Source organism: Chaetodon auriga, chromosome 11, assembly GCF_051107435.1.
Source record: "Chaetodon auriga isolate fChaAug3 chromosome 11, fChaAug3.hap1, whole genome shotgun sequence".
NCBI classification, from domain to species: domain Eukaryota; kingdom Metazoa; phylum Chordata; class Actinopteri; order Chaetodontiformes; family Chaetodontidae; genus Chaetodon; species Chaetodon auriga.
The window spans coordinates 3,138,633-3,162,423 of record NC_135084.1 but is presented as its reverse complement, the minus strand read 5'-3'; the positions used below and the strand labels follow the sequence as shown (position 1 = coordinate 3,162,423).

The 23,791-nt window shown below is 39.9% G+C and overlaps 1 protein-coding gene across 1 annotated transcript; it reads right to left on the bottom strand.

The window, feature by feature from the left end:
- Nucleotides 1–2,371: 2,371 nt before the first annotated feature.
- Nucleotides 2,372–23,197, bottom strand: pitx3 (paired-like homeodomain 3). The gene is made up of 4 exons (XM_076743218.1): nt 22,987–23,197; nt 14,585–14,702; nt 8,347–8,552; nt 2,372–3,870 (listed from the first exon to the last, which is right to left on the bottom strand). Exons 2-4 carry the CDS (start codon nt 14,691–14,693, stop codon nt 3,301–3,303), a joined length of 885 nt encoding a protein of 294 aa, XP_076599333.1. The 5' UTR covers nt 14,694–14,702; nt 22,987–23,197; the 3' UTR covers nt 2,372–3,300.
- Nucleotides 23,198–23,791: the final 594 nt, after the last annotated feature.

The following is a 23,791-nucleotide window of genomic DNA, read 5'->3' as shown; positions in this document are numbered from 1 at the left end:
AAAACAGAATGCCAGTCTTGTCCTTTAGGCATGTACATGTTTTGACAGCTTTGACAACATTTGACATTATTATGGCTAAATAAATTATGTTGGATATTGTAAGTGCCCTTACAACCAAAACCTCACTTTAACCAATAGCTTTTAGAGAATGTCTTTACATGTATATTGGTGTGTTTCTGTGTATTTCTACATGTAATTTGTCCTGTTTGCATATATTTTTTTGCTATAGACAAAAGTAACACAAACCTCTCAGTCACAACTCATACTATTAATAGTTATCATACTCATTTATATTTTGCATGTATCATTATTTTTCCACATAAAAGGACATGATGTAACATGATCTTAATAATCTAAAGGTCATATGTACTAAATATTCCATATCATCCAATGTTTCGTTCCTGAAATATAAGTAGAAATGAATGAATTAATGAAACCACAGTGTCCTGTAGAATCATATAATGTATGCTGCTTCAGATATTTCCACCTCTAATTCCACCATCTGTTATTTTGTTATTTTTCCTCCTCTCTATTCTCTGAGGTAATCGTTAGAACTTCCTCTGCTTCTGTATTTTTTTCCAGACCACGGTCTGTGCTCTCTCTTCACTTGCTGTAGTTTTGCACTGTGAGTAAACATCAGGGACCGTCACACATCTCCCCTCCAGTGGAATATTGATTCTTTAGTGTGGTGTGGTGGTGAGGAGCACACACTGTGACCGCTTCACCTCACTCCACAAAACAGGTTTCTGTCTCTGCCACCAGGAGAATAGCTGCTGTGAGATCAGCGGGTTGCTTTGGGAAGCTCCTCACTGCCTGTTTTAGAGTTTGAAAGAGTCTCTCTCTCACTGACGGTGTTTTTGATGCAATAACACATTGTCGCTCTGATGAAGTTGTAATACATTTAATCTAAAACATGTGAACTTGGCCTTTTCTGATTGTTCAGATTTCTGGTTCATGACATCTGTCTTGGACGTGACGTGGATCATTCCTACACTGATGTTCTTCAGTGCCCTCACATGAATTGATTTTGAGAAACTTGCTGATTCATGGGTATAAGAGGTTAAAAATGCCCTCATTCTTTTGGAGGAGCGTGTTATTCTGACTTTTATCAAACTGATTTTAAAACATGAGAATTAGCAAAACTGGAGACATGTATGACCAGTGTACAGACAGTGAGTATTTTTTGTATACTTTATTGTATTGTATTGTCCGACCGGTGACTCTGATTCATGGCTCTGCTCAAAGAAAAATCTTTCTGGTTCGTATTTTTTGATTGCATGTCAACAGCTGCCACTGATGACCCTGAGGTATTTTTCTCTATTTTTCCTGAAAATATATCAGTTTGCATTTGTAAAGTTATACCTTTTTGAGGCTGATGTAAGTATTTCTAGGCCCAATTTATTGCTGTAAAATTTAGTATTTCTAAACCAGGGGCAACATGGGGGAAGAAAACAGTAAGCACAGTTCGGAGGTGTAATTAGAAGAAAAAGGCTAAATTATTAGATTTTTTTTTTTTAATTTAATGCAAAATGTTTCATTCTTTTATTTTTAGTCTTTTTATTCTCCACATTTGTTCATGAAAATTATATGTTATCTTATATTTCATTTTTTGTACTGTGCCCTTTCACTGTAAAATTTATTGTTTTGATCCATCTAAAATCAAGGTCCTCTTACAAACTTTTGCTGTCCATGCCCTCTTTAAAACCACGAGTGTGTACATATTTTTCACTTGTATCTTGCACTTGTACTGTTTAAAGATATTACAGGAGCAGTAGTTACATTGCTATGAGCTGTAGTATCTGAAGTCCAATTTGTTTGTGAAAGAACTTAATTGTTGAGTGGTATAAACATTGAGACATGTCCACCGTCATGACAAGATATTTTAGAGAGGCTAAACGACTTAAAATGTGACTTTGTAGAATTTACTTAGAAACAAGCATAAAGAAAATAACGAAGGAAAGAGCAATAAACAGTTGCAGGGGCTGATGGGGACTGACAGGCTGCTAACTCCTCGTTTGTGCCTCCGCTGGGACACCTCGCTCCTTGAGGCCCTTATGTAATCCTGGCGCTGCTTCAGCCTCGGCCTCTGTGAATTCCTGCTGTGTTACTGGATAGCCTGCGGTTACCGCTCGGAGTGTAGGTCAAACATATCAGTGAGCAGCCATCAGGAACATCTATATCTCCCCGCCTCTCCCTCTTCAGCCAACTACTCTCTTTCATCGTTGCGTAAGTGTTGCCATGGAAGTGAGTCGGGGTTTCCATGGTGTTGCTCTCATTGTTGTGAGAACATAGTGTTTTAGCGTGTGTCATAGGCTATAGATTAGAGACATGGAAGGACATGTACTGTTCAGCTCAATGTGAAAATCCATTTGTAGTTCATAAAAACAGATCCTTTAATTGGTTCTTTAATGAGACAAAGCAGGCTACACCAGGAAAAAAAGCTTGTTTTTTTGTTATGACAACTGCACTCTTACATACATTTTTTACAGTCATGGACTCCCTTTGTATAACACCACACAAATCTATATACTCAATGGCTTTTTAGAGTTTTACTTGAAAAATCATTCTGATATTCTGGTATAGGTGTGAGTAAATTGTTGCATTTGTGTTTAACCGCTTGAGGTTGTGTTAACTTTACAGGACTGGCCTCCTCTTGCCCGTCCAAGCTGACCTTTGACCTTCAGGGGAGAAGAATTCACAACAAAGTTTGAAGTTCCTACAGGATGTGCTTACAGTACATCAACCTAGGGCCTTTGCTTTTAAAGAACATGCTTTTCTCATCTTCAAAGTACATTTTCATATATTTTTTTGTCACATACAAAACAGAAAAAAAAAGTCCATTATATACATCCTCCATTTCTCCCACACTGCAACCACAGGTCCCTTTTCCTGCGATAGTAGCAAAGATTGCATTTGATGTTTTATAGGCCACCTGTCCAGTTGAAGCATCCATGTTTTATTTACCCTTCATTTCTACGATTACTCTAATCATGCAGTTCAAAAGAAGGAAAAAAAATGATAATGGATAATAATCTTTAGAAATCCTTTTAAGCAGTTGGTCAGTTCAGCAACAAAGTCTCACAAACTAGAGAGAATTCCTTTGAAGTGCGGTGGTCCATCTGGGCATGTCTATTGTTGTTTGTCAGTTCTGAAGATTATTCTCATTGAGTACCATCACCACATGATCTGCCAGTCTGCAGCACATTTGGCAGCTTAGAGATGGAACTGAAGAGATGTGAAGTGGGGGAATTGTGGACTTACTGGTCGGCTGGGTCAGAGGTCGTTGTCGGAGCTTCGTCTTCATACCGGCCGATCCACAGCATACTGGCAGGGGCTCAGGTTGGACACAGGGTTCTGCACTCCCGGGTAAGCGAAGTTGGCGTGCTGCTTGGCCTTGAGCCGCAGACTGGCCAGGCTGGAGTTGCAGGTGTCTCTGTACATGTAGGGACTGGCTGTGGTGGCGTAGGGGCATGTGGCTGCAGTCACCGCTACCGAATTCAGTGCCGTGGGGCTGTTGAGGTTGTTGAGGTTGCCCAGGTTGTTGAGTCCCGTAGTGGGAACCCCGGCCACCGCTGAGGGCACCATGCTAGAGGCCATGTTCATGGAGGGGATGGAACTAGGGGGGGAGAACATAGGCTGGGATGACAGGGGGCTTACATTCATTGAGTTAAAGAATGGGAAGCTCTTGGCGGACAGTGGGCTGCTTGCTAGGCTCTTGGTGGCCCAGTTGTTGTAGGAGTAGCCCGTGTACATGTCATCATAGGGCTGCATGAGTCCATTGAACTGGGCACCAAAGCCATTTTTGCATAACTCTGCCTGCTGGTTCCTCTCCCGCTTTCTCCACTTGGCACGCCGGTTCTTGAACCATACCTGTGGAATCCAAAAGGAGAAGAAGAATGATTATACATTTTATTGATGAACCCTCTTTCAACCCTGCTGCTCCCATTAAGGCCCTTCAAAACTTCACTTCAAATCTCAAGATTTCTGTCGTAACATGAAGGGTTAGGGACTAAATAACAAATAGGTTTGATCAGAAGTATGTGACATCACCTTTTTCTAACTAAGCACCACCCACCTTAGAGCAGTGAGAGGACAAAGGAAAACACAAATGTTGATATCTCTGAAGTGAAATAGCCTAAACTGTTCTAACTTTGCAGATTCTCTTGTTTTCTTGTAAGATCCCATCACTCAAGAAAATGTGTGGGAAAAATGGGAACAGGTTAATATCACTAAAATATGGGAGTCATGGACCAGTTTATATGTTTTACTTTGAAAGTTACAGCTTTTTTAAAAGGCTTGAACAAATATGATGTAGAGTGAGTGGCTTCCAAGCTGACATTTATTTGGCCAAGGGAAATTAAGAAAAACATAACATAATGTTGTAAAGTATAAAGCTTATGTGTGCAGTATGCATGAGTAATGATGAGACCAGCAGTGCATCTCTCAAGGCAGACTCTAGGAAAATTAGAATTGTGGAGGCTCATTCAGCGTACACACACCATTTGAAGCTGCTGGGAAGTCATGGACAGAAAGGTAAGATTAGTTTGAAGATTGAAATGGCAGTGACTGGGCAAGAAGAAATGTGAAGTAAAATCTATTCCAGTAAATCAGTGACCTGCACACAGTCAGTCAGTCAGGCCTAACTGGACAGGAGTGAATCATTTTGCCCACTTGTCAATTAAAAAACATGAGATGTTTTCAAAGCTTCTCATATAATTTAGACTAGTGTTATTTTTCCACACAAAGAAAAAAATATGAGTGAAGAAGATATTTTTAAATGACTTTTTCCTTAACTTATCAGAAAGTTTCAGGAGTCAATAAAGTCTAATTCTAAAGCACATCCAGTCAGAGTATCCTAACCCCTCTCAAATACTGTCAGTAATATCGTGTGCATATGTATCCAGAATATTTGAAAGAAATAATGATCCCAGAAAGTAACTTGAGGTGTATCATCAAACAGTCATATTAGGCAAGGCTTATTAAAACTAATAATTGACTTATTTGAATAGTGAGAGCCCAATGAAACAAATGTCAGGGACGAGCAGTCTCCACATTTGTCATTTTATGGTCCTATATTTGGAGGATATGAATTGGATTAAAGCTTTAGTGGAAATCTAAATTGCAGGTTTTTCAAAATGAAAGTGTAAAGTTGTGGACAAACATTTCATTTGCAGATATAAAAGGATACAAATACAGTATCTGACAGAGATTTCCTGGTCATCTGTTAACATTCATCTATTTATTTTATATTAAAATGATTTGGTATCAAATATTCTATCTCTTTAATCCTCGTAAAACTTTTACAGGCCTTTCCTGTGTTGATACACAGCCGTGTCTCTACCCCCTTTGCGTGCATGCTGTGTATCATCCAATCCTCTGTTATTATAGTAACAGAATGCTGTTGATCATTAATATGTTGAGTATAAAGTGCATGACTCCAAGTTTTCCATCCCACTCAGTGACAGCAGGGGAAACCCCACGCCAGAGGACAGAAGCTACCCAATCTTTACTCTGACTCTGAGGCAATGCTGTTTGAAGGTTTGTGGAAAAGGCTCAATGTCAAGGTTATTCAGTGGCTCATCTGCAGCCATATTCATTCATCTTCTGTGAAACAGTCAAATGATTGCATTAGAAGGAGATCAAAATGTAAATGTAAATGTAAATGTAAATCAAACAATCAAAGACTCCTGATGATGGTGGGTCTAAAGTGTATTGCCTGTCTATGGCTGACTTTAGAATCAAAAGGAGGACTCCCAGCAGACAGGCTATATTCTGACTGATTCTGATTTGTTTGAACATTTGAAGTTCTGAGATCCTAATGGAGAAATATATGTAACTCCGGCGTTCATTTTAAATCTAGGCTAATGATTCTTGGTGATGTCAGCATACTGTGGGCATCACCTTTAAAACATGAAAAAATACCCTGATGTCATGAGCAGTCTAGTCTCTGATGGAATAATGCCCAACTGAAACATTCAGTGCCAATGCAGGAAGTATTTGCAGGAAGTAGTGTGACATTTTTGTAGAGTAACGAAAGTGGAGGGTGTGGAAGTAACACATTCAACTTGCTGAACCTTATACCTGTATTTACTGATTTTTGGGCCACTGGCGTAAAAGGCTGTATATCTGATATATTATCACCTCATGCAGTTGCTAGCAAACAGTTGCCTGTTTACAGATCCTGTAAACATGGAGCTGCATGATATTTAGCGTGAGTCATATTTTTAAACACCTGATGAGTCCTACATTCCATCTGCTTTTCGCTCTAGTTTGGTCTCCACAGATTTCTGAAGAAACTGTATTTTCTGTCTCCTTTGCTGGACAGGCGGTGTAAAGTGAGTGATCCTCTGTGGTCTGTCAATATGAGGAACACCTTTCACTTTACATATTTGACTCATTGTTCATGCAGAATATAATTAATGAGTGCCATTAATTAACCATGCCTTAACCACACTGTAATCTGTCTTAACAATAAAATGTTAGCACTGAACTCTGAAGCACTGAAAATTGCATCTGAACATATTTCAGTGTTTCTGTGAGCAAACTGGTCTCTAAATACAAAATACATAGTGAGCTGCTTATGTGTACTCCTAGAATCATGTCTCCCATGCACAAGATGTTGACGTGCTAGTACAGCCAGAACAGATTGCTGAGAAATGAAGGTTAACTAACATATAATATATGATATTGTGTAAGATTTATGACCCACCCAGTATTTTGATATATTTAAGCTCTTGTGGTGCTGAAACAGAGACACAGTCAGTCATGTCATTCGTCCACCACTTTGGTCCAGACTGAATTACCTCAACAACCGTTTGGATTGCTGCAAACTTTTCAACACACGTTCATGGCCCCGACAGGATGAATCCTACTGTCTCTGGCGATCCATTGGCCTTTTATCGAGCACCACCAGCAGGGCAGATTTTTCATTAATCCAGTGAAATATCTAAACATCTATGCAGACAATTTGGTGCAGATGTTTGCCATTCTCAGATGATGTATCTATAGATTTTGATGATCCCCTGACTTTCCCTCTAGTGTCACCATGAGATTAAAATGTTTTGGATTCTGAGATGTTGCTCACAGCAGCTGTAAACCACAAAATGTGGAGCATATGAGCTGTTTTTGTGGTATACTCTGATGTTCCCATCACATGATCTTGATCAATATGTTTCAGTTGAGATAATTGTATTTATGTGGCCTGAAATCACAAATCATACATTTGCTTCAAAGGATTTTACAGTCTCTACAGCACATGACACCCTCTACCCCAAGACCCTCAATTGAGTGTTATCAATATGTTCCGTCAGGCTGCAACGGTGATGATTAACAACAGCTCTCTGACAAATCACATGAATCAAGCTGACAGGCAAAGTATTTTGGGCATGTAAGAGTCTGCCTGCATGCAGGGGGAAGAAGGGCCACTGATAGATACTAAGGATGTAGTCTGTTGTCCTTTCAAAATAACAACCATGAGTGCATGCTATGTGACCTTTCATCCAGCCAACATTAATTTGATCCATTACTTGTCAGGCAGGCCAGCGACTGTATTGTCATCCATCAGAATGTGTGTCCTCCTGCTCCATATAGCTACAACGACCAAACCACTGGGCGTAGGCACACTCTGCTGCACCTTTGACATTCAAGTTCAGTGAGTGAACTTAAACTTTGGCAGAAGGGAATAAAACATCTCACCTAGCATTTGAAATATTTCTATTTTCTGACCATTTCTGACTTGTATATTTTCCCTGTTGTAGCATCGCTGGAAATTGATTTGTATAATCTGGCAGAGGTCAAGAAGACTACAAAATGATTAGGGTTGGACCCGTATTTACCTTTGGAAATAATAATGGCAGATTTCAACACTTATTAGATTTGTCGCAATAATATTACACCAGTATCCATGGGAGGACTCTAACCTTATACTTTTTTTTTCTATACTGTATTCAGGTAATATCCAAATTTAAAGATTTTGAAAACTGCTAAGTGTTGGTTATTAACAGCTTAAACTGAACATGACAGAAATCAAAATCCCTACTGTCTTGAAAGCACCTAATAGACTTTAAATCTGTGTGAATAGATTTTTTTTGGCCACTGGGGGCAGCCAAAGCCTTTTAAGTTGATATGGGCAGCAGTTGGCCCAAAAGACTCTTTCCATCTTTTTCAGATGATTTGCATTTGCTCCATAATTCTGACGCCTTTCATTCTCACTAAATACTACACTTCACTAATGAGCACACCTTCAACCAGACAGGAGGGCGTCATCATTGAAATGAGCTGCTGTCGTAAAAATATGGTCCGTGTTCTCTGTTCCAGAGGAACCATGGCAGAGTTGTGTGTACCCACCCTGACCCGCGCTTCAGTGAGGTTGGTCCACACTGCAATCTCCTCTCTGGTGCTCATGTCAGGGTAGCGGTTTCTCTGGAAGGTGGCCTCCAGCTCCTGGAGCTGCTGGCTGGTGAAGTGAGTCCTCTGCCGCCGCTGCTTCTTCTTCAGAGAGCCATCCTCAGCGCTGGACTCATCCAGCTGGTTCTGGTGGGATTTCTCTGCGTCTACAGACAGACAGGAAGGAAAATGATTTCATAAGAACAGTTGGAGGGACGTTCATCTTAGAAAGATAGAGGAGAGCAGACAGAACAACATGACGCACCAATGACAGCAAAACAACTGAGCGTGACCCTCAAGATAGCAGTTAAACAGCACAATGTGATGGCCATAGTTTCCATGCTTATCTCTAAAACAACTGAGCAAACTCCATAAACGATGAAGACTATGACATGCATTTAAAAACTTTTTTGGGGCGGTCGTCAGTTACAATAAGAATTATTCAAATCAAAATTGTGGATTTCAGTATTTAGGACTTACTACAGTAATGTTAAAAATGTGATATGTTCCATAAAAAAATTAATATAAAATGATAATATATTATTATTTTTATATTCTCTACATACATAAATTCAGACATAATGAATGAAATGAATGTAGTCTGTTTTGATCAATGCATCTCTGGGTAATTTGAAGATAATTGTACTAAAACAGTGTAGAAATGCACGCTGTAGATGTCAATGTGGAATATTTCACGTAGTGTTTTGAGAATGATAGGGATGTACAGAGGAAACTGAAGCTGTGGAATTGTTTTTCTGGAAATACATGATTGAATTGAAAATAATTAAAAAATAATAATAAATAAAAAAATAATTGAAAATGTGTGAAAAGATTGTGTAAACTTCAATCAAGTGAAATATTGTGAAAACACAACATGAAATGAGATAGAGGGTTATTATCATTTGTTTTCATGTATTTTTCAATATTAAAAAAGGTTTTCACAGCTACAAACTACACACATGTGTGCTGGCATTGTTCATTAGTTTGTTGTCATGTTGCATTACACTCAGGACTGTATGAACCCAGTAGGAGCTGTAGGTGCCTATTGGCCCGCACGCTTGTATGTATGTAGCTTGATTAAGCACACATGTATTCAATAGTGTCCACCATGTAAGCACAGAATAAACAGAATTTGAAACTGGCAATAAAATTAGATTTTAAACTGGGGCCCCTCAACAGGACAGGGCCTCAAGATTAGGCGATAATGCAGATGTTGCCTTAAGGTCCCCATCATTTCACTGTGTAAAATGCTTTAGTGATCCATTACAAAAACAAATCTGTAGTCAAATAAATCAAACTAACTGCCACACTTTCCTGGACCCTTTGCCCTGGTGGTAACACCTCTCACCCCACTTAGTCAAAATTAGAATTTTAACCAAAATTATCACAAAACTAGTGTTTTCTTTTTGTATCACAGTGATACTGATGAAAGGATGTCAGCATGACCTTTAAACAAAAGTATAAATAAAATAAAATCTTTTTCACACATTGTTAAAAGTAGTTACACTTTATTTTACCAGAATTTGTTAATGAAAGTATTACAGTATGTAATTTTGTGCTAATTATAGAGAAAATGGATAAAGTGTTCCAAGGAGGCAAAATATGCATTTGCACAATCACGTATGAGTCTGTAAGAATCAGGAAAAAAAAAAATATTGTTATAACATAACAGATGAGAAGACAGTGGTGAGAAGTATTCAAATCATTTAGTCCATTAAAAGTACCACAATGTAAAGAAAGTCAATCATAAATAAAAGGTCTGCATTCACAATCTCACTTGAGGTGAAGTTCAACTGTGCTATCTGCAAAACGTACTTAAAGCATCAAAAGTGAAAGTATTCATTATGCAGAATGTCATGTTTCACAGCGTTATCATATATATTAAATCAGTGGATTATCAGAGTTATTTGAATATGTCAGCAGCATTTCAGTGTCGTCGCAGGTGGAGGTGGAGATAATTTGAACACATTTTAGAATGCTGGGTAGTTTAATCCATACAAATATACCATTTAATTGTTGATTATACACTATGGCTGGTATGTAAACTTGTATTACTGTCTGTGCTTCACTCTGAAATGTACCTGATTAGAAGTATAAAGCAGCATCAAATGGAAGCACTGAAGTATCTCAACATTTTTACCTAGTTGGTATTTAAATGTGCTTAGTCGCCTCCACCCTGCATTTAAAATAGAGCAGATTAAGTTGGATGAATTTTATATATTTGCTGTTGTTGAAATCTCCTTAGAAGGAACTACTTAAAGCTTGACGATTGAAAAAGAACTGATTTAAAGAGAAGATATTAGAATTTCCATGAATGAATATTCCCTTCTAACTGGAAGCTTTATTCCCTGAAGCACCTGAGCACCTGCCCTGCTGTGCCGTGAGTAAAAGACTATCTGTGCAGGTTAGAGATGAATTTGAGTTAATTAAATGGAAATGTACCAACTGAACATTGTCTGTTTCCCTGTATCTAGTACCAGGTTTCCACAGATTTCAAGGTCTTTCTAGAGAATAACTAGGATTCTATGGGATCTGTAATAAAGTGTCCCTGTAGCACACGGTGAATGCATTTAATGCACTAAATTAATTTGACATTAAAAAAAAAGCATACACACTCATGCTGAGAATTTCTTAAACATACACTGGAAGCAGCTGAAAGCAGAGCTCTTTTGCAGAACATCTGAACCCTGCTCCTGCAGGTTTAATTGGCTGAATTCTGCATAGAGAAGCAGTGTCAACACTTCAAAAGCGAACACATTCTGTATCGGTGAAACAGCACACTATTCTAACACCTTTCACCCCAGATTGCATCAGCACTATCCAATCCGTGCTGAAACTGACTGGATAATATTGACAGATCAAACATCATCTGAAATCCCTCCATCCCACAGGCTGGAAATTGACAAGCATGGGTGTGACGTTGCCAAGAGAGAATGATTCCAAACACTGCATTAGGTTCAAAGATGTGCAGGAGCAGTGAGTGATTGCATTTGGCCCCCAGCGCAGTGAGTTTAAGGGACCACACATCCATGTTATGTCTGCCAGGGCTCTTCTCTGCCAGATCTTACTCCCGCAATTTGAGGACCTCACAGAAAGAAGTGAAATTAGCTTGCCAGCTAATCCTACGGATCAGGCTTTTGTGACTGGGGCAAGTTGGGCTCTGTTTGGCAAGGGCTTAGCTCTTGGAGCAGTTCGAAATGATCAGCAGGGTTTAAAAAGAGGCTCCACAGGGCCACCAGCAAAACCAATAAGGGCCAGGCCGAGGCTGTTATCTGGCAGTAAACTGACACTGGGTAAGCTGTCACTTAAGGCCAAAGTCTATAATACAATACAGAGAAAAGGGCAGCCCTTTTTAGAGCGACGCGCTGACCAACAATAGGAGCAATCTGACTGATAATGTGCCGACATGACAAAGCCGTCGCAGGTCAGCTTCTCAGAGGGTTTTAATCTGGAAAAGACCTGCAAGAGGCTTTTAACAAAATCACTTTTCCACAGCTGAAAAGACAAAAAAATAAAAGGCTGTCATGTTCTGCACTTAATCAAAGAGCAATAACGACGAAACATGGACGACGGTGTCCAGGTAGGTGCTTTTAAAAGCTGGCTGCCAAACTTGCTCTTAAGTCATGGGTGTGAGGTAGTACACTCGTCTATGGCTGTGGCACGGGCTTGGTGTGGTCAGATGTGGCAGTCGTATCATCCTTCAGTATAACCAAGTCCAGATTAAAGGTTGGGGTTTGTGTTCATTATAAAGGGGAACAAAAGCACACAATTAACTGTACAAAATATGTTTGAAATGCCAGCCTCAGAAATCATTCATGATGAGTGTTCTCTCAATTCTCTCTGCTCTCAGAAAGAAAGCACAGGAGAAACTGTACAGATACTGATGTGAGGAGTCCCCACAATGCAAACTACACTCAGAGAGCGCTGACACAAACCAAAACTAATATCTCTGGAACTGTACAAAGAAACTTTGACGTCTACATTTGAGTTCCCGCATTGCCAGCATTAAGAAAAATGGTCAAAGAAATGCTGAACTCTTTATTTACTGGCCTTGAAGTACTCAGATTTAAACCTCAACATACTGACCCGTATAAAATGCCTGCAATGTGTCAGCTTTTAAATATAGAATGTATAATATGCATCATATTAGCAGATAATATTTCCTAATATTTTATTGCAAAAGAAGAAATGATTTTTATTTTCTTTAAGTCATGTTATTGAACAGTACACAGATTCAACACTTAGGCAAATATTTAAGGCTTCATGTGGAACTATATGTGTTTAATAAAAACATGTCAATTAGATTTCATTTTACAAAGAAGTAACAATGATAAGAATAATTGTATGATGTAAAATAAGTACATAAGTCCTTACCACATTTTTCTAACAGGGTAAACCTCCCATCCCCAGCATGGTGGATGGTGGTTTACCTTCCAAATAAAATCCATCCATCTATGCAAAAGACATGCAACTGAGATACCCGTGAATAAGGGATTTATGTAAAAACTGCCTCTGTTTCTCTCTGCTGTGCTTGCATACATATACACCATCTGGGCCTTGTTAATATCATCAATTTGACATTCAGGCCCTATAAAAGCAGCAGGTCCCAACAGAGACAGACAGCAAATGAGTTTTACTAAAGACTAAATTATGAAAGATTTTATGAGCTACACGAGTCCTTGAGAAGACGAGCCACATGGAAGCATTATTACGCCACAGTTCTTTCCAGAATAGTTGGTGTTTGACAGTTTGTTAAGACTGTATTTCTAACCTCACACAGTTTAGCAATTAGATTGGGTTACACACACATCAACACAGACAGCCACACACATACAGCAGATAAAGATAGACAGGTGGGTGGGTTACGAGCGGATATTCTATGGAGGAGTTCAGAAAACCTGCCCCTGTGATTATTTGTCACGGGGGCAGTCAGGCCTGATCACACTGCAAGTTTATGAAAGCAGAGGAAGAAGAAACTGACAAAATATGACCTCCAGCTGATCCTCATCAAGAATTATGTCACAATCCACCAATCAACAGGCAGCATTTACCACCTGTTTCCACCAAAGAACACTCGGATCAAGCTGCTAGATGCCTTAAGAAAAGTGAGTGAATCTTGATTTAATATATATCAAAACCCCAAATATTTCAAAACAAAGTCTAACTTTTTTTTTTCTCCCTCTCTCTTTCAGTCTGTAAGTTTAATGTCCTCATGGAATGTCAGCCTTAGTTAACCATTTATTCGTTAGATATATTATTGTTATTAGTATTATAATTATTATTATTATTATCAGCTGCAGATAATTCAAAGAGTCTATAGATGATCAAATACAGATGATCAGGTCGATCATAATAAATGAGATATTGCTTGATTTGATTGTGCTCTGAATCAAATCAAGCGCCGCGCTGTGAGTCTGATGCTCTCAGGAGAAATAGCTTTCGCTCATTTGCAATGAATTTACATATTCAAAGTCAAATGAGTGATATGTTATTAGAGGCCATCACCTGCGCCTGAGCCGGATCAGCGTCAGAGGAACTCACACAAATAGCTCTCCAATTAAAGAGGCTTTGGTTTCAGGATCAAGTCTCTGCACACTGACGCCGAGTTTTATTTCATTCCTCTTACAGCCGTTTACAAGCAGAATGCTGCGTAGTTTAGAGCATGTTTTCTTTTTAGTAAATGACCTGGATTAAACTGCCAGAACTACACCTGAGTGCGTAATCGGAGAACTGATCGCACAGCGGGAATGGTTATCTCCTGCTTCCTCGGTATGATCCAGCATGCAGACAGACTGAGCACAGAACAGGCTGAAGGTCTGTTATTAAAGCACAAAGGAATTACAGCCTGTTTGTTTTGGAGCCAGTTTGCATCCATAATTTATAAAAGCTATCGTACAGAAATACGCAATCCGCTCCCGATTATTATTATTATTATTATTATTATTATTATTATTATTATTATTATTATAATAATGATGATATTATTATTATTATACTTTCTCCGCATGACATCCACCACTGCACGTATCTGCGGCACCGGGATTCTCCATGCTCGCCATTAGCCATTTTGAACGTTTTCTGTCATCTTGGTTTGATCCAGTGGTGCGCTGGGAAAGCTACGTCGGCTCCGTATCTACCATCAGCCCGGACAGATGTACAGATGCACACACAACGCACATGGTGAAAGGTGTTCACTGACCGCTGTTGTCCTGGCCTTTACATCCCTGGTCGTGCTGCGGGGTCCCGGAGTCGGAGAGCGACAGCGCAGGGCTGCGGGGTTCACTGTCCGTCAGCAGGTTAAAATCCATAACCAGGCTCTGCAGAGAGACACACAGACAGACATGTCAGGCTCTGTCATCCTCAGGTGGACCGTCACACGGGGCGCAGCGGCAGGCCCTCGTCATTTAATCATCTGAGTGCGGCCCATGTCGGCCCAGCATGTCTTTGTTGGAAATGCGTAAAATGAACACACTGAATTGTACTGAAATCATAATTATTAATTAGTATATCTGCACGGCCTAACTTCAAAGTTCTCCTGTCACTACAACAATATTCCAACTGTAATAGAGGTGAAGGTTACATCATCATGTTATTATAATATATTCATTGTTTTATATCTGTTCGATTATTTTGATTTCCTCGCCTATTTATCTAATATTCCAATGACTTCATCGGGGAAACAGTAAGGGCTCTGTACACCCGGGCTGCTCAGAGAGATGCACAGGCATTAATATATTAACTGATACCTTCATCTAGGACAGCAAAAAGCTTTATGAACTCTTCTGCCTTGGTTTATGCCTCCCAGACATCACATCAGCTGACCTATTAAGAGATTAAGTTTTTCAGAGCCATTTGCAGCCTGACAGAAAGACTGTCGACATTCCACCAGTCTTCAGAAGTTCTCCTGGACAGGTTTCCATGGGAAAAAAAAAAAAAAAAAAAAAAAAAAAAAAAAAAAACATGAGCGTAAAACAAAGAAACAAAAAAAAAAAAAACTCCAAATACTAAAATAGTTTCATCTCCACCTTATGAATAAGACCAGGCAGAAAAGGACCCTGCATCCTTTAAAATAGCACCTAATTTACCATAAAATCTTTAACCCCACATGGAATCACTTTGAAAATTTTGCATTTCATTAATTCTACAATATTTCAATAGCATTTCTGGTCCTTTTGTTGGATTACAAACACGATTAGCAGTTTCATCATAATGTGTTAATTGCTGGATTGATGTAAATGTATTTTATTTTATGTGTGATTTCGGTTGGAGAACACCTGACCTGCTGTGTCCCTTTCAAACACACACCCTGCTTTCTTCTTATTTTGCTTCCTATTTGGGGAAAGTATCAATGTATTTCTGTCAGTATGGACTCCATTTGAGTGTGTATTTGATTAATTTGGTGGTGCAATCTGTTTCTATTTTCTCTTTGATCTTTCCATTCACCCCTGGTTGTGGGTGTAATCCTGATCCCTTTATATGATCCTGACATAAGCAGCTATAACAAGACCTGCCCTGAATTGACTCTATTTTGAGCTTCATGTGGAGAGCAATAGAGTTATTGCTGTAAAATACAGGATGACATTTCCAAGCCAAATTCTAGCCGGCGAGGTAGAACTGTTGCTCTATGGAGCCCAAAAATAGCTGGCCGTTTATTTATCCGAGCAGTTAACACCTCGAAAACATTGGGGGGCACATACACTCCATCCAAGCTGAGAGACGGTTGGGATTATTTATGGCCGCAAATACTTACGAAGCCAAAAAGAAGAATAATGTCTGTCATACACTTCATATGTGTTTTATCAAAAAAATACATCCTAATTCATGTCGACAGTCAGAAAGACAAAGACTCAAATATCAAGAGTTTTGCTCCAAAAACTAGTCAGGTCCTCCTGATGTCCTCATGTGACTTAATATACCTGTGATGTCATGTTACATTTAGAAGCTGGTAAAGTATTGAACATAATGTCAAACCACTGCATCAAATGTGGGACACACATATTTACATGGAGGAGTAAAAGGGATAAAGCAGGCGTCAAACGAAGGCTCAGCCCACCTAAACCCAGCGTACTGCTAACTGCTTACCCTCCTTCTTTTATTTACCCTGCATTCACCGGGACACTGGTGAGTAAAACCTAAAGTTTACAGCTTTAGAGGAAAGTCTTAAGGCTGCTGTCGACTACAATGAATCCATGTCATCAAAGATTTAACAAGGCGATAAACCTCATCTCTGAAAATCAAACAGTGACTTTGAGCTGGGGTTTAACCATCCCTGCTGACTGTTTGGACGTTGCCACCGTGTGTGTGTGTGTGTGTGTGTGTGTGTGTGTCTGTGTGTCTGTGTAGTCAGCGTTGTGGTTACGAGCTTTATACTTGGAAGCAGCAAATTTAGATTTTCAGGGGAAGGTGCATATGTCACTCCTACTCGCCTCTCTTCGCCCCTGGAGAACGAGCTGCCCCGCTGTGCTTCCCCGCACTCTGCCCGCCCCCGTGCCAGTCCTTTGTGTGCCAGTCACATGTGACTTGTGCTGGGGTTAAATCTGAAGCCTTGCGGGGGAGGCAGGGTGCAGAGCATGGCACGGTGTCAAACGACTACAACAACACATTGTACAACTTGGTTGAACTCTTGAACCAGACTCACAGTCACCATATGAAGTTGTTGAAATGGCATTATTTCCCTCGGCGCTCTTTGAACATCAGCGCACGCTTCATACACTCTATCAGCCGCTCTATTTTTAGAGCTGACAAGGCTGAATCCTCCTACTGAAACTCTTTAAAACAAGAGGATGAGTTGCTACGATGCAAACATTTTTTTCAGTCAGCAACATAGTGTAATTTTATTTATTGTAATTTTTGGAGGGATGCGTAGTCTCTTTATTATCTTTTTTATTTTAAAGAAATGTACTTCTTTTTTTCGAAATACAAATGCAAGATATTTTGACAGAAAGGTATCAGAATCCACCTTCACACCCTGCCATGTGTAATTTGGTTCCAGCTGTAGAATGTAAACTCCTCTTCACACCAACACAACACTCAGACACAATTCTGATTATATGACCTCAGTAATGTTAGTTCAGACTCTGTTGAAGACTCAGATAAAAGTTCAAATTTGAAGTTAAAGACAGAGATAATAGATGGCAAAAATAGAATTTAGATTAAAGAGAAATTAATCACTTAGAGGTTTGTTCTGCTGTAATATGAAAATTCTACTAAAAACTGCATACAGTCGATCAGTATCTCCAGTTTTCATTTACTGTTGGTGAAATCAGTGAAGTGCTTTTCTTACTTCTTACTTTTCTCAGCACACAAGCTGTCACATCTTGAAAACACACTGTGTCCTCCAGCCTAAAGTGCAACACCTCTAACAAACGTCTTTGCCACAAGAATACAGTATATTCAAAATTCCATTGCATGTCAGGTCCGTTTCTCAGGAAACTTGTCTGACATATTTTGTGCTTTCCTGTAAAGGAAATGTCACAGAAATGACAGACTTCCACTTCAGCAGCTAAACATAAATCTATAGCTTCAAGCACTAAAGACACACAAGGATTCTAAAACTCAACTGTGATCAATTTCATAAATAATCATTTATCATTAATGATGTGAATAGTCCAGTTTTAAAGGAAATTCACATTAAAAGCTATTTCATCCACTTAAAATGGGTTTTAAAAGTTATAAAAACTCATCGAATAGAGGTTGCTTTGTTATTTTGTCAGCAACCACTTCACACAGAGCTCCATATTTCAATGGTTTCAGTAAAATCTGACTTGGCACACAAAAATGAACACTGTCATCATTTTCCCCTTAAACTCTTCCTGACCCTCACTTAACATTATTTCAGTCACTCTGACAAAGCATCATAATGCTGCACTAAAGCCAACCTGCATATTCTGATGAAAGGTTTAGCACCTTATTACCAGTGAATATCTAGGACACCTGATAGGTGAGTCAACATTTTCTTCCATCAAACACATCCGCCGTCTTCTTTTGGCCACACAGACAAAGCCTCAACACTTAGAAAGGCTGCCTAATGCACTTCTAATATTTGTCACTGCAAACACAAGTAACATTTGCCGGAGACTTTAAAGAAAGACTTGCATCTGTTTTTTGTTTAGTATTCGTGAGAATGGCCAAAGCATTTCACAAAAGATTAGGAGACAGGAAAATGGGTATTCTTCTGTCGGCCAGAGGCCATCTTTGCATCCCTGGGAAAAAAGATGTGAGACTAAGGATAAGGTCAAACCTTCCAGTAGAGAGATTACCTCGCTAAGCACGCTCCCTCTGTGTTGAGGCTTTGGATTAATGAGCCTCTGATATGGATTTGTGGGTTAAAGTTGACTTGTGAGTTAAAAAGATCAGTTTTCCCGTTTTCATAACTGCACAAATGTTGTTTATTTTCCTCTTCAGTTTCATTGAATGAGAGCAAATGATCTGCCTGTTTTTGGTTTTCAAAGGGTTGTCAAAATGTGACCTGAAATTGAACTTCATTTGTTGGCTTTCCTGTAAGTAGCAAGTTTGATTTTACATTTATCTCATTTTGTGTTTGAGTTTTGCAAACAGCCCTGGTCTGACATTTCAGAAAGCCTCATCTGATAGAGCTGTAGCACTGTGTTCATAACGGAGAACGGGTTGCATAACCTAAACTGCTGGCAGCAAATTACTGATCTGGCAAACATAACAACTGTCATGCTATCACCTTTGCTGAAGGGTTCTTTTGACTTCTTTCAAGGAAGTTAAAACTGTTTAATGTCCCTTTGACTGAGGCAGAGCTGATGTTTCCCCTTGTGAAAGTAACACCACTCAGCACAAATGTAGGCTACAGCAAAAGAAGTAACAGGAGATGAATTCAACACACATGTAACTTCGATATTATAAGGAAGTTTTTAAAATTAGACCATTTACTTTTTGGTTTTAAACAGCATTACCTTTGCTGCCGATGTGTGCTGAGCCGTTTCTCTGGGTTTTAAAATCAAAGACACTCCACAAACTGGTCCCAGTGGCAGCTGGAGCAGTTCAGTCAGGGTAAGATGCTTGCCTGACAGAGCAACAGCTGTCCCTTTGTGAGTGCAGAGCCCAGGTCTAGTATCAGCAAGGTCCAGTATTTTGGTCAGAAATATGAACATGAGCCAGCCTGGGGGACTATATCCACTGTGGCAGTGATGGATGGACAGACGGCCTGGTGTCAATGTGGTGCTGAGAGGCTGGCTGGCTTGGCAGCGAGGGGCGTGCGGGTGATGCAAGCCAGTCATTTTGTCCAGAACAAGGTGTCAGTACGCCTCCACCTCGCCCCCCTCCCATCCCAGCTACACACACCCGGGGCGCCACATGATTATATTTCCAAAATCAAGAGCCCCTCTCCCCCTCCCTTTGAGCTCAATATGGCCAACAAGCTATCACTGAGCTAACGAGCATGCTGAGGTGCTCAGTATCTGACAGTTACATTGATCACTGAGCCACTCTAATGCTTAAATGGTGGCTGTGTTGATGCTGATTCCCCTCTGCGGGGACACGTCCCAGTGTGAGCGGACTCAGAGCAGTTTATGAACATCAGAAAGCTGATCTGCTTCAGCTTGAACCCCCCTCTCACCTACCACGGGGCTCAGGCTATTTCATGGTGCACTTGCGGCACGGAAGCCGCCACCTCCACCTCCACATCCACCTGACATGCTGTTGCGCTACTTCTGTGTTTAAATAAAGCCGAAAACATTGCTCGGATGGGACTGTATGTTTACTCTTAATGCTGGGGGCCTCCTGCTCAGAAATGGACGCAAATCAACTGCAGGATGAGAGTCTCCGGTTTGCATAAGATTGAGCGCTTTGCATAAGCAGTCGCAGGGTGACACCGATCTCATTAAAATATATATCTGGAGATAATAATAAAAAATAATAATGGAAGCAAAAATCCTCTCATTTTTCGGGAGATTGCCGGGTCCATCTGGCGGTGCGCGCCGCAGACTGCTTGCATTTCCACGGACTGCAGGCATTAGCCCGGGAATTATTCATAAACGCGTCGAGAATTAATTCCCGGGATTAAGAGTTGATTAAGATGTGTGTCACTTTGCTGTCTGAGAACTTATTAAGGGCCTCCTCGAAGAGGCGGCAGATGGAATTTCAGTCCAATGTTTGTAGATGTTAATTTCTGCCCTCCTATAACATCCATTTGCATATGATTGAGGGACTGAGGCCGAGCAGTCCTTCCTCCATGCAAAGAGAGCCGACGAATAATTGGCTGTGGAAGCCAATAGAAGTCCACAACAGTGATTAATACAGAGCCTTTCTACATCAACAATTTATTACAGTACACCAAAAATATATTTCACTGAACTGACTCAAGAAGTGTAAAACAACGTCTCTAATTTATAGGAAATGATTGAAATTAGTCCAGGGAAATGTGAGATTTATCATTTTAAAATACTAAAGTATAGATAACATGATGATTGTCGATTTTATTAACAGATGCACCGTTAAATGTAAGTGATGATATTATAAGAATGTGAATTTGAGTAGGCCTAAATTTAAAGGAGTTAAACGCATAGAAATTAAATACAATTAACGAAATAGTATTCGACTTTGAATGTATGTAAATGTAGATTTTTGGCTGTTTTAATCGCTTTGTTATTATGTGAGTTCTTGGATTTGTGCGTGTTGAGGTCAAATGATATGGACCCATGAGTCTGAAATAAAGTTGATGTTGTTGTTGTTGTTGTTGTTGTTGTTGTTGTTGTTGTTGTTAAGGGTAATGAAGTGTATTTCTTCACTTAAATGACAAACTGAGGAAATATTTTGAAATGAAATAAGATTTCTAAATGTTTTAGCGGACAGAGATGCGCTGTGACGCTCAGCCTGCAGCACCGGCCTCAGCTCAGCAGGCCGTGGCCTTCACTTGGCTCTGTCGCACATGGTCGGCTGATAACCATTTACATTGCGCCCTGAGGCCAAACGTAAACTTCGATTAAACAAATGGTATTTTCATATGTCCTGACCAGAGAGCACATGCAAAAAAGGACACCAACTGAAGGCCTGCCGGAGGAACTCTGATTCTCGAAAGGATCTGCCCGGCCTTTCATTTCATTTATGACAAACTTAAAAAGCGGCCTAAAAAACAAACAAACAAAAAAAGTTCATGGTTTAGTTGTTTTTTGTTTTTTGTTTTTTTAGTAAGTTTAGCAATAAACCATGCCAAACCATAAAATACGGATTAGGCCTTTTTATTGTAAAATATAAAATCTAAATATAACAAATCTGTTCACGACTCTTGCATTGTGGGCTCCACTATTCAATGAAAATTCCCCTTATAATTTCCAGAACGACAGTATTTTTATTCACGAATGTATTTAAATCGAGTGAAGCCGAATGGGCTCCAGTGTGTCAGCCTCGGTCTAACAACGGGCCGTGGACAATAAGAAACATTTTAATGTGAAAAATCCCCCTGAGGAAGACATTGTAGAAAGCCTCAGAAAAAGATAGGTGGACGTTAATTATTGTCATTATTATTGTCATTATTATTATTATTATTATTATTATTATTGCTTGTTGTTGTTGTTGTTGTTGTTTTTGCTGTTGTAAAAGTAGTAGTGAAAACTACTGTTTCCAAAGTCAAGAATAAATATTCAGTCTTAATATAAAAACTTTAAAAACCTGAGATGATCTCGCCATAATGTTTGAAAAATGGACGTAAATATTATGAGCGTATGTGAGACTGAAGTTTGGGTATGCGTTTGCGTGCGCGCGTATCCATGTATGTATGGGGGTTGGGGGGGTGAGGGTGTGTGTGTGGGGGTCCTGCTCTGTTTTTCTGTCCACGGTCTGCTGTGGTCCCGGCAGCCACCTGCCGCCTATCAATTTCATCCACATCTCCAAACATTTTTGACGTCCCAAATATTTTCACAACGTCCGCCTCTGCGATCTCTTAGAATTTGGGGAAAAATAAACAACATACAAAGCTGTAAACATGACAATTTAGTATAACGGGTTGTCTAAAAGGCATTTTTGGGGCGTGGAAGCGACGCTTTGTCAGTTCCTAAACAGTCTACTTTTTTCTGCCCAAAGGCCTCAAACACGCACACAGAATTTCGGCCTTTGATAAATGAAGCGTTCCGTTTGAAACACAGCACTGTAGAGTTGATAATAAAACCGAAAAAACGCGAGGCCAAATATTCATGGAACCTTTACGCAGAGGGTGTTTCCTTTTTTTCATTTAAGAGTTTCAAATATTGTTTGAACTATTTGTGATCACGGTGAACGTTTTGTCTGAATGGAATGGCTGATGCGTTGCCTCTCATTGGCGTTATTATCTGTTCCGTGGACGCACAGCCAAAAGTCATCTCCTGCTGTTCTTCTTTTTCTGTGTGTTTCAAGCCATGTCCAGAGCCCCTAAAAGCTTATTCTTGGCGCTTTAACTTGTAGGCCCACATGAAGAATCAAGCGATGCTGACATTGTGGAAAGCTGCGAACGACACTTTAGCACAGAGTTAATGAAGCCCCTGTTTCACACCTCGGAGAGGTTTTGCCAACTTTTACGCACAAATACAATCGCTGGATGGATTCCAGACACACAGAGACAAAAATAGGAAGAAAAAAAAAAGTGCGGTTATTTGCACTTACATCGACTCCCGGTCTGGTTAAATTAATCCGTGGAAAAGGCAAAGAGCTTTGCTGCAGGCTGATGGGTGTCCTGGCCTCAGGTTTGCTGGTGACATGGACAAAAAGTTCCACGGCGCGTCAGAAAGTCAGAAAAAAAAACGTCAGTCAGTCAGTTTCCTTCTTCCTCTTCTTCTTCCCTCTGTGCTGTCAGACATGAAGGCTGTGGAGGAGTGAGGCTCGATCCCCACACAGAGTATAGGGAAGGAAGGAGGGGTGGGGGTGGGAGGGGGTTGACTTCATGCTAAATATTGTGTGTGACAGGTCCACTGTTGAAAGGACAGCCCCTACTCTCTCGCTCGCTCGCTCTCTCTCTCTCTCTCCCGCTTTCTTTCTTTCATTCTTTCTTTCTTTTTCTTTACGCGCACATGGTGCACACACACACACACACACACACACACACACACACACACACACTACGAGCAAACACAAACTCCAACCTCCCTCACCCCTCCCTCTCCCACTGGCTCCTTGTCTACAAATGCTCTCCATCTCTTCCATCTCTTTCTTCCTCCAGCCTCCACAGTGCAGCTTTTTATTGTGGGTTGGGATTGCAAAGGTGTGGGGACTTGATATATTTTAGTTTATAGGTCCATTTTTTTTTCTTTATTCATTTTTTATATGTAGACATGCATGTATATATGCGTGTGTATATGTATATATATATATGTATATATTTATATATATATATTACTTTAATGTGCAACAATGCATTTTCAAGGAAAATTAAAATCAATTTGATACTTTTGGCAGTACCTCAAAGGTTGCC